The sequence below is a fragment of the Sapajus apella genome, unplaced genomic scaffold (assembly GCF_009761245.1).
Source record: "Sapajus apella isolate SASKATOON/1434 unplaced genomic scaffold, GSC_monkey_1.0 scaffold25, whole genome shotgun sequence".
Lineage (NCBI taxonomy): Eukaryota > Metazoa > Chordata > Mammalia > Primates > Cebidae > Sapajus > Sapajus apella.
Genome location: NW_022436965.1, coordinates 6,849,970 through 6,863,283, shown reverse-complemented (window position 1 = coordinate 6,863,283; position 13,314 = coordinate 6,849,970). Strand labels below are relative to the sequence as shown.

The 13,314-nt window shown below is 41.5% G+C and overlaps 1 protein-coding gene across 4 annotated transcripts in view; it reads right to left on the bottom strand.

Annotated features, from left to right (window-relative positions):
- Positions 1-13,314, bottom strand: part of COLGALT2 (collagen beta(1-O)galactosyltransferase 2) — a 114,510-nt gene that overhangs the window by 25,318 nt on the left and 75,878 nt on the right. For 3 of the 4 annotated variants that reach the window (XM_032291183.1, XM_032291179.1, XM_032291180.1), the window contains exon 6: positions 8,061-8,180. The exons of the other annotated variant lie outside the window; for it this stretch is intronic. In XM_032291183.1, the coding sequence (XP_032147074.1) occupies positions 8,061-8,180 (120 nt within the window). The remainder of the gene's footprint in view (positions 1-8,060; positions 8,181-13,314) is intronic. 4 annotated transcript variants of the gene reach the window in all.

Below are 13,314 nucleotides of genomic sequence, written 5' to 3'. Positions count from 1 at the left end.
TGAAGAATTTTTAGTATTACACAAATTCAAAGTCCTCTTCTGATTTTCCTTAAAGGGATAATACAAAGAAAATTTAAAATGAGAGCTGGTAACTGGGTTGTTGAAAGAACTATGGGTGATGGCCATTACTACTGTAACCTCTATTCCAGGCACAGAAGAGGAATACATTCTCTTGCCCTTGAAGTTACTCAGGGCTATGTGACTTTCTGGGGAAAGTTTACAGTGCAGTGCTGCTGCTCCAGTCTCCAAGAGCTCCCCCCACCTTGTCCCTGTCCCACCACCAAGCTCATAGCTGCATATGTGGATATGGAGCAGCTGCGAATTGGAAACAGCCTGGAATGCCGCATCAACACATGGAGGGCAGCTCCCAGGAAAGACACCAGCTCTGCAGACTTGGATGGCAATAAATAAGCCATTGTTGTATGAAGCCCATCAGATTTTTATATTCTAGCATAACTTTGCCCATCCTGAGATACTGTCCAAAGGGTATGATCTGTTTAGCTTCATTGAGATATTACACAGAAACCCTGACATCCAATTTTATTTATTGGCAGATGATGTGAAATTCTAGAACATAGTTAGACAGAGTTCTTAGGCCAAACACAAGAGTTGGTCTCATTACTTCAAACTTGACACAGTCACATTTCTGTGAGCATGCAGGGCGTGTGTTTCTCTTCCCAAGAGCAGCCCAGAATAGTCTGGTCCTTTCTGCTCCACTCCACTCCTTATTAGTTTCTTTTAAAATCAACAGGGAGGGTACACCACATACAGGGTTAGGTTTTTAAGAGAAAGAAGCTTAATGTACCAGCTTCCTCTTGTTCACGATATTGTCTAAGAAGCTATCTAGCTTTCCCTCCTGGAGCCTAAGACTTGAGAGGATGCTACACTTTGAGTTACCTGTTCTAGGCTGCTCCTCTCCTTTGGACTCACATGGCCTATGTGGCTTTAAGGTTTCAGCCAAAGAGACTGCTTTTAGCCACTTTGTTTCCATCAAACTTAGGCAGTCATTGCATGCACAGGACAAGTGTTGCACAAAAGCCACAAGTGGTTGGCTCCTGAAAGTCATCATTGAGCAAAAATATCCGAGAAGTGTGCTTGGGTTTTGCCACTGAAGGCAGCAGTAAGCCATAGAGGAAAACAAATGTGATACAGTTTAATTGGACCTAAGAAACTTAGTCTCGGTGGAGAAGGATGTGTCTTTGCTGACAACAGACTTGAAGATTAGGTATATCCTGGCTTCTGTTTGTGGTCATTTCTGACTCCATCATTCATAATTGATCTGGTCTGTCATTAAATCCCTTCCTGGAAATAATCCTTCCCTTGTACTACCACTTGGGAGAATAGGCTTCACTGCTTTCTGGATAGTTGCAGGCTCCAATGTGAATAATTATAGCCATTGTTACAGAGATCTTATCACTCACAGAACCCAGAGTTCTGTGAGTGACATTTGACATATATTTAATGTTCACATGTACCATGGGATATGTATGAATGTCTCTATTTTACAGACAAGGAAACAAACGTTAAATAACTTGCCCAAGATCACAGAGCTGATAGAGCTGGTATTTGAACACAGGTCTGAGCTCCTTCGCCAGAGCTCTTAATTCACACTCCACATCACCCCCAGAGCTAGTCCTTGCTGGCCACTGGTACTAGCCAACCAGGCAACTGGGCTGGGTCCAGGGTAGCTCATTTAAGTTATTTAAGCCCAGTTGTGTCTGGAAAAGTACTTGATAGATTGTACTTGGATCAAATCCTAACGCTTCTTCTCTATAATTTCTCCTAAACTTCTTCCATTGCTGCAGCTTAGCTTGGGTCCTTACCCACTGTGCCTGGGCTGTGTTTTATTTTTTTCAAACACTCACATGCTCTCAGTCTTTTCTGTTCTAATCAATCATTCACATTGTTGTCAAAATACTCTTCCTCCGCACAGCTCTGTTCTCAACCATAACCGGCACACTCAACACTACAGTTAAGGGCTTAACAGCTTGTTAGGAGTTTTCAGAGTCGCCATGTAATTTTACCTTCACTTTCTGTGGTGATTGTTTTTACAAATAAAGGAACTGAGACCAACCCAGATGTAGACTTGTCCAAGTTCAAATACTGAGTGATTAGCAGAGCTGGAACTCAGTTTTACATTTGACTTCAAATCCAATTATCTTAGTACTTTTCAGATGATGTGCTGTTGCCTCAAAATGTCAATATTGAGAACAGGTACCTGAGACTTCCTATCACCTTACGCTGTAATTTGCAAGAGCAATCTCCTCATGTTTATAAACCATTTAAATCTAGCATCTCTACAAGATCTGGTCTCCTGTCACTCATCTCCCAAAGGAAGCACATCCCCAAATTCTCTGTACAGCTTCTAATGTACTAAATGAGTTACCGCATGAAAACAGATGGGCAAAAGGCTTTGAATAAGTGTTAGTTGTGGCTGTCATAACCCTTCTCCCACCTCACTCAAATCCTTCCACTCTGATTTCTAAATCTCCAGTCTACAATTCTGAAACTCCCTGACCATGCTTTTCACAACATTTTCAATTCTCATCCACTGATGCCTGATAAAACGCTAATCCTGGTTAAACCCGGTTGCCCACTTACTCAGCATCAAGAGGACTACTGTGAGAAACATACACAATTGTGTTGACCGAGTCACTTCAAAGCTACAACCACAGATGTCAAATTGGCCCTTGACACCACCAAGTTATGTAACTGTCCTCCCATAGTAAACTTATTTTCCCACTCTCTGAGGGATTGCATCTTATGCCTTCTCTCCTGAAATCTACAAAATCTCTGTCTAGCTCATGACTGGACTCTATACTTCAGAAAGAAAACATTCAAAATCAAATTAGATCTACCTTTTCAATCTACCTTAAGTCCACCAACCAAACCGCATGTGTACAGATGCATTCTGCCATCCAATCTGCCACAGTAGATGAAGTTTCTATCTAGTACAGCCTTTCCAATATTGTCCTGGACTACAAGCTAGGACAAAAACTGTCTTGCTTTTGTCTTACAGTTACCATCTCTTCTACATCATCAAGATCTCCTTATATATTGGATACCTGTGATTAGCATACAAGCATACCATTACATTTCCATTTAAAAAAAAATAAAAGGTACAAACAGACTAACCAAACCCAACCAGGAAACCCTTTCCCTTGACTTCTCATCCCCAACAGCCTCCATGTGATTTCTCCATTCCCCATCCCAACATGATTCAGTTTTCTTATCTCCCCATTGGCTTCTCTTCAGTCCACTTGAATGGATTTGTGTCCTCATCATTGCACTGACGTGGTCCTTATCAAGGACATCACAGAGACCTCTATCTTGACAGAACCAGTGAATAATTCTTTCTCCTCATTTTCCTTGGCTTCTTAGCAGCATCTTGGCTCTTTCTTGAACACTTCTCAATTTTTCCTCTCAGCTCTCTGGCTGTTTGTCTTCCCCAGGGATCTGTCCTCTTCTCGTCCCATGTACTTTTGCTACATGAGTCCACACTGTTCCATGGTTTCAGAGATCCTTTTGATGCTGATGATTCTCAAATGTCTGTCTCTAGCTGGAGTCTCTTCCCTGAACTCCAGACTCACATATCCAATTATCTTCTGACTTTTCTATTTAAATGTCTAATAAATATCTTAAGCTTCCATAGCCAAAACTACCTCCCCACTTTCCAGTCTTTTTCCATAAAGTCTTTCCCATCTCAGTAAATGGTATATTAGGCTAAAATCCTGGACTATTCTTGATTCCTTTCTTTCCTTCATGGACTGCATCCAGGTCTCTGTAAGTCCTATTGGCTCCACCACCAAAATATATCTTCAATCTGTCTGTTTCTCATTACCTCCCTGCTATAGCTCACATCCCAATTACCATCATGTCTCACCAGGAGAGAGGTACTGATCCCCTACACTCTGGTATCCACACCACAACCCAAACGATACTTGTAGATGCACAAGTCACATCAGGTCGCCCCCCGACCCCACCCCCTACCCTTCCACAGATTCCCATTACTCTTTGAGCAAAATCTAAATTCCTTACCATGGCCAGAATGTTCTGCATGATCTGGAAATTTCTTCTTCCATGATCTCATCTCCCTTGATCCAACTCATTCTCTATACCCCAACCACGCTGGCTTTTAGTCCCTGGAACACCCCAAGCTTTTCCTGTCTAACAGCCTTTACATGTCCTGTTCACTCCACTTCGGATATTCTTCTCCCAAATATTCATGTGTCTGCTTCCTAGATATATTGTCTGTTGTCTAACTCTCTGTGTTAGAATATAAGTTCCCTAATGGCAGGGCGTCTGCCTATTTTGTTCACTGCTGTCTGCCCAGTATCTTGAACAATTTGTACAAGGTACGGTGTGGTTTGAATAAATGCTTACAGCCTGATTCTCTCTTCTAACACCTTCGTTGGCTCCTTAGGATGGGCCTTCTTCTTTAGTTGAGCATTCAAGGACCACAGCAATGAAGCCACCCCACCCTACCACACTTTATTTCTGCCTACTGTTTTAAGTCAGCTTTCCTTCAGAGTGAGATTACTTTGTCTTTTCTCAGTCTTTTTCCTCTGACTGTAGTGTCCTCACCATACCACTCCTCTTGTTTAAATTCTACACTTTTACCCAAGCTTAGCTTAAGAATCATTAGGACTTGAGGCTCTCCTGGATCACACAAGTCACAGCAATCTCTCTCTATTCCAAATTTTGATTGCTTATTATTTTCTCCTTTCTCAAAATGCTATACTGCATTGTTGCTGTTTTTTAAACATCTATCTTGTTTCTCCTATTAAATCGTAAGTACCTGAAGACAGAAAATCGATCATAAAATGTTTTGAATCCCAGTATCTTCACAGACGACTCATACATTATAGGCATTCTATGTTTGCTCATGAATAAAATGCATTTTCTAATGCAAGCTTGTCCAACCTGTGGCCTGCAGGCCATATGTGGCCCAGGAGGGCTCTGAATGTGACCCAATACAAATTTGTAAACTTTCTTAAAATATTATGAGATTTTTTTTTTTTAGCTCATCATCTATTGTTAGTGTTAGTATATTTTATGTGTGGCCCAAGGCAATTTTTCTTCTTCCAGTATGGCCCAGGGAGGCCAAAATATTAGACACCCCATTCCTATTCTTCAATCAATATAGTCTAATAACACAATTAGCAGCCATTTATTTACTGCTCATTGGGTTCCAGGTACCATGCAAAGTGTTTCTAACATTTAGTTAATTTTTTATTAGAGAAGGCTACTTGACTGATAGGATTTTGCCATTACCAACATTTTATTAATCTTACATGGACCTCCAAACCATATTTCTCCATTATACCCCTCAAAATTTTATTTTTCAACATTTTCTTATTTGATTATGCTCTATGTTTTTAAAATTCAGAGAAGGAGGTAAGTATAAAAATAAATGCGATATGTAAAGTGCTTAGCACTAGAGGTGGCATGTGTTGGGAGATCAATGATAGCCATAATTTACAGGTTCTTCTCAAATGAACTCTACCTGGCTAGCATGGGGTTGTGCATATTTGTAATTGGCAATCATCAAATTCTTTATTGACCACGTATGCATTTCTATGTACTGAGAACTTGTACTCTCAGCCCTGTGGGAGAAAACAAGAGAACATAAGGCCCTGGCTGGTCTCTCTCTGAGGCCAGAGAGACTCTCCCTACTTGGGAGTCAAGACCGATAGCCATGAAACAGGGATGATAAGGGACAGCACTTTATCGAGAGCTACACGGAGTCATAATAATAGCAACACCTCACTATTTTATGGAGTTGACACATTACTTTATTTTCTCATCTCAAGCCTACAAAACCACTCTATAGATGAAGGAACTAAAGTCCTGAAAGGTGATTCTCTCTTCATAAGTGACAGTGCCTAAGTTCAAGCCCATTGTTCTGGCTTTGGGGTAGTGCTCTTGTCAATACAGTTTTCATTCATTCATTTGCTCATCTGTTCTTGCATTTAGCAGATATTTTTTTGGTAACAACTACATTCAAGGCACTGTGATAGGTGCTTGGAATACAAAGCAATAAGATGCTACTCATATCCTGTAGGGCCTAGAACATAGGCAAAGCGGCAGGAAAAGTATGTGTTAAAGAAATCCACAAAGGAGATTCCTGAGGACTGGTTCAAGAAATACTGTCATAGTGAACTAGCTCCTTATTCAGTCATTTCATCATCATTCATTCAGTCATTCAACGAATATTTTCTAGGCATCTACCAGGTGACAGACAATGTGCTAGGTCCTGAGACTAACATGATAAAAAAGGAATTTAGGAGCAAGAGAATGGGAAATAGATACTCATAGACAACTCAATGGATCTAAAAATAAACTCATGATCTCTTTTTTCTTTTCCTTTTTTTTTTTTTTTGAGACAGAGTCTCGCTTTGTCACTCAGGCTGGAGTGCAATGGCATGATCTCAGCTTACTGCAACCTCTGCCTCCTGGGTTTGAGCAATTCTCCTGCCTCAGCCTCCTGCATAGCTGGGAATACAGATGTGCACCGCCACACCTGGCTTATTTTTGTATTTTTAGTAGAGACAGGGTTTCACCATGTTGGCCAGGCTGATCTCGAACTCCTGACCTCAGGTGATCCACCTGCCTTGGCCTCCCAAAGTGCTGGGATCACAGGCATGAGCCACAGTGCCCAGCCACAGTCTCTCTCTTCAAAACTCTCCTTTATTCTACATGTCCTATTCCATTTAAAGTTCCTAAAATCACCCTCAGACACTCAAGACAGATCTTGGGAGTTTTCTGTATGCCTCCCTTTTGCTTACCCACCTACAACCAACATTTGGCTAGGTCCTTTCAAGCTTATGTCCTGAGCTTCTCTTCATTCCTCTTCATTTTCACTGCTACTGCTCTAGCCCAGGTCCTCACCACCTTTTGCCCAGTAGCCATGAAATATCTCTTCACCTCTGACCTGAGACCAGCAGCCACTGCCCATGGATGCTCCACCTACACTTCTCTTGCCACTAGAGTGACCTTTCTAAATCCAAATTCAACTTGACATTTCTGTGCTAAAATCTTTTTGAGAGCTCCTATCCTTGCAGCTAAAGCCCAAACAGCTTCTTATACATTAGAGTCTCCTGATGGGGCTCCTGTCCACCCTCTAGCTTCGGTTCCTGCTGTTCCTCCCTTCCCACCTCCACTGCTCACATACACACCTCCTATGCTCTACTGATCAATAACAGAAAATGGTCCCCGCTTTGGAAAGACATTTCCAACATCTTCCTCTAGGTTAGGTAGATTGGTTGCTTTCTCTTTTAGCCACCATTGTACATCACACATAATAAAAAGCATAGCTACTGATAACAGAGCACAGCAATACATATATCATGCCAGACCCAGAGGCAATAACAATAGTGTTGAAGGACATGAACTTTGGAGATAGCAAGATGTGTTCAAATCCCAATCTGTCATTTGTTTAGCAGAATGATCTAGGGCAAGTTACTTAAAACAACACTTCATTTTTTTTCATCTTTAATATGGGCATAATAAAACCCCTTCATTGAGTTGTTGCAAGGATTAATGAGACAATGTACAAAAAGTGCTTAGCATTTTATGATGTAACAGTGGTATCTGTTACATCATGAGCTACTACTAAGTTGAAGTCCTCATTACTGTGTCTGTATTACACTTTTTACATATACCATGATGAATGTGCCCCCAAACCCTGGAAGTTTTCATTATTTCCATTTTACAACTAAGGCTAGTACTTGCTCAAAGTCATTTAATTAGAAAGTAGCCAAGTTAGTTTAAGTCCACACCAAAAAACACTATGATAGCACTTATCAGATCCTTTGGAAAGTATTTACTTTGTACCCAGCTCTCCTCTAGGATGGGAAGCTCCCAGAGGGCAAAGACTTTGTCATAGTCATATTTCCCATAGGAAAAGTTTAGGAAAGAATGAACAAATAAATAGCTATGTATTCAGCCAGGAGACACTGAGGGCTGTGAGATTCTAATCCTGGAAGAGGAGGGAAGAGGCTGGTGTGGTCACTGTGGCAATGGAATAAGAGCCATCCCCCCTGCTCTGGGTCACTCACTCATTGCTTCAATCTGCACGTGGATGAGGTTCTCGATGTCCTCCTGCAGCGTCTGGTGGGGCTTCAGAGGGATGGGCAGGTAGCCATAGTGCTCTCTGTTGCAGAGGTACATCTGGATGCCTGAGGATCCAAGAGAGGGGCAAAGCCGACAATCAGAAAACACTGCTGAGTGACAAGTGAGGAGAAGGAACCTGAACTGTGTCTGATGCTGAGTTTGATACTGCAATTAAATAAGTGGTTGTTTCAGGGATGTCTATAGACCTCGAAAATGCTACTTTATAAAAAAGAAAAACAGACATTGGGGACTAATAAAAACACTAGGCCATTCTTTAGCCCAGAGGAAATTGATTTTTTCTCTCTGAAGAAAAGGCAAACTCATGGCCTGGAATGAACACAAAAGGCATGAAGGATCAAAAGAAAGGCAAGGAATTCCCATTCCAGAGAGCAGAATGGAACACTGTAATCCACCTACAGGAAATAACGAGAAAATGAGGAATGAAATCCACATTTGATATGAAAGCAAACAGGAAAATTCTGTCAGGCTGACAGATTATTAAAGCTAAATCTAGGCATATACAGAACAAAAAATGAAAAAACAAAGGAAATCTAAAATTCTCCATGATTCTCCTTGGTTTTATTTCTTCCCTTAGCAAGCATGGATCTGGGGCCAACCAACAGACATGAAACTTCCAAAATCAGTTCATATATAGACAAAAGAATTTGCATTTCAGAATGTGCTGTTAAGAACCTGTAGTGTGGGAATACCAGAAATATGCATGCAAAACCCTTCTCATATTCAAATTGGTCTTCATAGCCCTATCTGATAACTTGTGGTTCTAAGTCATCTGTGTTCAACCAGAAAGCTAGAAATATAGGCATCAGGATGGTCTCATATAGGTCATTGATCAACAATTGACACTCCTGACCAATGAAAAAATTGCTTAGTGAAAGGCTCTGCCAAGCACTGGTCCATGTATCCAAACCTCTGATTTGTTAATTGTTATAATCGCCAGTGATTTCCTGAGAGGGAATTATCTGCTTTATGCAGATTAAATTTCCTCCAGTCAGCTACATCATCTGCCAAATCAGGTGAAGCTGTCTCATGGCATTAACAGAGAGGAACAAGAAAAGAAAAGAACCTTTATTCTCTGCTTTTACTGAATCTGGCTTGAATCAAGGCTGGTCTACCAAGCACTGTTCCTTCTCTTGCCTTCACCAAGCAAACTCATCAGCTCTGCTGTTTGCCCACATGAATGCTTCTGGGAAGCTTCAAAGTCATGATGAATTCAGGAAGTGGAAGGAAAAAGATATTAAAGTTGCATCTCTCCTAATTAGTCAAGCAATTTTACCATTTAACTTTCTGCGGCTTCCATAAAAAAATGGTGTGATACCTATCCAAACTATCAATCAAATGTGAGGGTACAAAGAAGGCATTTTTAGGCATGCAAGACCATAATATATTTACTTGCCATCATATTTTCTCGGAAAGTTACTGGATGATGTGGGAGAAGGATGAGGAGGAAAGGAAGGAAGAGGAGGAGGAGGAGGAAGAAGAGGAGGACAAGTATAACTAGTAAGAAAGATTACAAACAACATTAACAGGAGAGTCAGTGTGTAAGAGAAGAAAAAGAAGCCTTAGATTGACAGCTGCAGCACCACTCAGATTAGAATATATTAGAAGGCTTCAGGACAGACATCTTCACAAACATGCAAAAAAGGACATCTGACAAATCTGAACATTCTGAGAGGAGTCTGAGGTAATTAGTGATTAGTTTTGGATCTTACTAGTAATAACAAAGCTAAGTAAAAAAAGGCAATTATTAAAGGAATAGCTTCTAAAGGAAATTAAAAGCACAGGAGAAGTAATCATAGCATATAAATGGCTGCACTTGGAGTTAGGCTTCCATGATTACAACAACAAGAACACTGACCATCGATGGGTTTGAAATTACATTGGGAGAACAGTGATGAGAAGAATGTGTTTGCATGCAGAGGGCAAAAGGCAGAAAGAGAGCTGACTCCTCAGTGTCTGTAGTGGAGAATCAATAAATAATGCCTACGGTAAAGCCAGAAAATCAAGAAGTAGCAATACATGCATATTATTTAACATGGATGTAAATATTATACCATATGGTCATTTAAAAGAGGTGAAAGTAGTTGCCTCTGGAAGACAGAAATGGTGCAAGGTAGGCAGGGGACTATTCATTTCTTAATAAACCACGGGTAACTATGTGAACACTTTCATTTATGTGCATGGGCAGTTTGATAAAATAAAATTTAAAAGAAAAAATGTTAATAATTAGATAAAGTCTATGAAAGAGTCTGCACTCTCAGTGAAAGCTGCTTCTGGGGAAAACAATTTTTCTTTTGAAAAATAAAAGTGAATTACGCTACATTTTGAAGGACTTTGTTTTTCTTATAAACATATAAAACATTTTCTTGTACTCACATAGTACCTTAACATTGCAGATTGATATAATTATCCCTACCCTTGGTGATGAAAAATCAGACTCAGCCTGTCACTTGCCCAAGGTCACCCAGTAAGTCATTAGTGCCAAATCTTTGTCCCTAAACAGCCAATGCCAAGTGCTTTCTATCCACCCAGGATTTGGAAGCTCAGTTTCAAGATCATTAGTCACTAGGAGATTGCCATCCCTCCACATGAAGACAATTTTGATCACCACCAGTGGTGTCCAGGAGGAAGATCTGTCTGCTCATTGCCCATATCAGTTGCCTCTTTTGACTCACATCAGGCATTTGGAAGATGACCGGCTGGCGCCGGGATGGTTCCTGTGGCAATAATACACAGCCCAGATCCCTGGCCACAATGGGAGGTGAACTCTTGACCCTGGCCTCATTCCAGCCACAGAGACTCGCCTGTGACCATGCACTCTCTTCTTGGGCTAGAAGGGTGGCCAGTTCCTGCTCACCAGAACACTTGGATTGCCCCTCATCACCCACACAGGGCAATGGCTAGAGTCTGGGGTGAAAGATTTAGGACCAAGGTTTGCAGTTCTACGATCCTGCCTGGGACATCGATGAGACACAGCTAGGGAGCTCAGAGCGTAAGAACTAAAGAATACCAATCATCTTTCATGAAAAAAGAGGGAAAGTACTTTGCTTTGGAACTAAGGAAGGAAGAGCCTAGAGACACTCCTCGGGCTGCCCTTGACTCCCAGGCTCATTCATGTTTCTCTCAAAGATATTTAGAGATAAGTACAATATTACCTTAAAATTCATAGTTGTCAAGAAATACCTTTCATCCCCCCAAAACAACAGTGCACCTTTCCTGCCTTGACCCCTGTGCTGTTCATGGTCTGCACCGCCAATCTGGCCCTTAGCTTTCACTGCTTCATGACTATTAGTTGTGTTTTCACACATCAAACTCTTAACTTCCAACTAACATGGTGCCTGGCACAGAAGGAAACACTTGAGGGTTGATCCTTTCTCTTTCCTTTTGTATTTCTCCTCTTCCCAAATGAGTCACCGAACAACTTGGGTGTATGCACCTGCTTTCAGTGTTCTAAAAAAGCCTTTGCAAAGTCTGATCAGTAACACACAAAGACCTGGTGAACAGGCCAAGCACAGGGTAGAGCTGAAAAATTCCTGCCTAGCCTGAATCACTCTTCCTGCCCAAATATCTAGGTATTGGTTTCAGACCATGTATCATAATAATTTCAAGCATGGGCTCATAATAACGCTTTGTGCAGTGACTATAAAGGTGGACTTCGTTAGGCAGTGCCATTCGTGTAATTGTTAATATCTCACTTTCAATCTCTGAAGGAAAGGGACCGGCACTCGAAGGACTCAGAAAGGCCCTGACTCTGCTTCCCATCCTGGAGAAGTCAGAGCAAATCACCGACCAACTGTAAGAAGCAGTTTCCATTAACACTGACACAGGAATCTTTGCAAAACAACTTCTAACCCTTATGAGGATTGCTTTTGCCTGGACACAAGGTCTACAAAATGCCTATGCCAGGGCAAAGGGTCTAAATTGCTCTAGCAGCCAGAGGGGGGACATCAGCCAGATCCACTGCTATCAAATATTCTCATTCTTAGCAAATCTGCAACTGATAAGTGGGATGCCTATGACTTTACGGACAGTCTGATGTGTGAATTGTAGCCTGAATTTGTATTAACATTCTCATCTGCTAGCCACTTCCTCAGCTGCCTGGGATCTTTGCACCATCTTTTCCTCCCTCAGTTATATCGCCACAGTGAGCTTATTCACCATCTTCTTGGTTTGTGAACCTATTTTTGCTAGTGGTTAAGTGACACATTTCTGGCACACTGATAATGGGACCCAAATTCTGTCAGGAAAGTCTGAATTATCCTAACAAAGCTTTGCTCTGTCAGAGGCCATGTATCTTCCTGTTGAACCGCTCTTGTGAATTGTGTCCTCCTGAGGCAAGTGTAGGGTGAAATGAGAGAAATAACTTTCCTTCCTACTGACTTGTCTTTCTCAAAAATCTACAAGCCCCGCCAGAAATGCTTTCCTAGTGGTTCACAAAAGACTTCAGTCTGGCTTTGCCTCTCCTTTCACAGAGACTGAGGCTGAGACTGTTCAGTGCCTCTCTGTTTTTTCCTTCTACTAGAGGGTGAAAATTAGACTGCATGCCCACAGAGAATAAAGATGACATTCTGAGCCTCCCTTACAGTGACTAAGTTCTGGCTAACGGGATTTGCATGGAAGTGCTGTATTCAGCTTCTGGATTACACCCTTCAAGGGACAGGGAGAGCTCTCCCTGCTGTTTCTGCCTTGCTGGCTGAAATGCATCTGAGTTGGTGAGACACCTGGGACTGCACAATTAAGGGCAGTTCCTCGTGGAGAATGAGAAGCAATACACAGGAAGCCTGGGACTCTGAATACTTTGTGGAACAAGGCCACTGTAGTAGCTCAGGCTTTCTTAAGAAGAAATGAACTCCTATTTTTAAAGTCTGTGGTCTTTGCCAGTGTTAGGCCTCTGTGACAGTTTCCTAATAAATAAACGGAATTCTATAATAAACAATTGTAATGCAGTAGCAACACAGAGAACCAATCACCTTCACATGACTCCCAACATCACCACCAGTTCCCCCACCAACGTTACCCCCCAGTATAGAGTAAGTTCCCAGGTAGAAGCCAGTTCTGGCTCTTGGTCATTGGTGCTCCCAGGGACAGAAATATAGAGGGTGCTGGTATGGTTATTGAAGATAATTTATTGCCTCTCATTACCTGAAATGTGAGGGTGTACATACATATATATACACACAC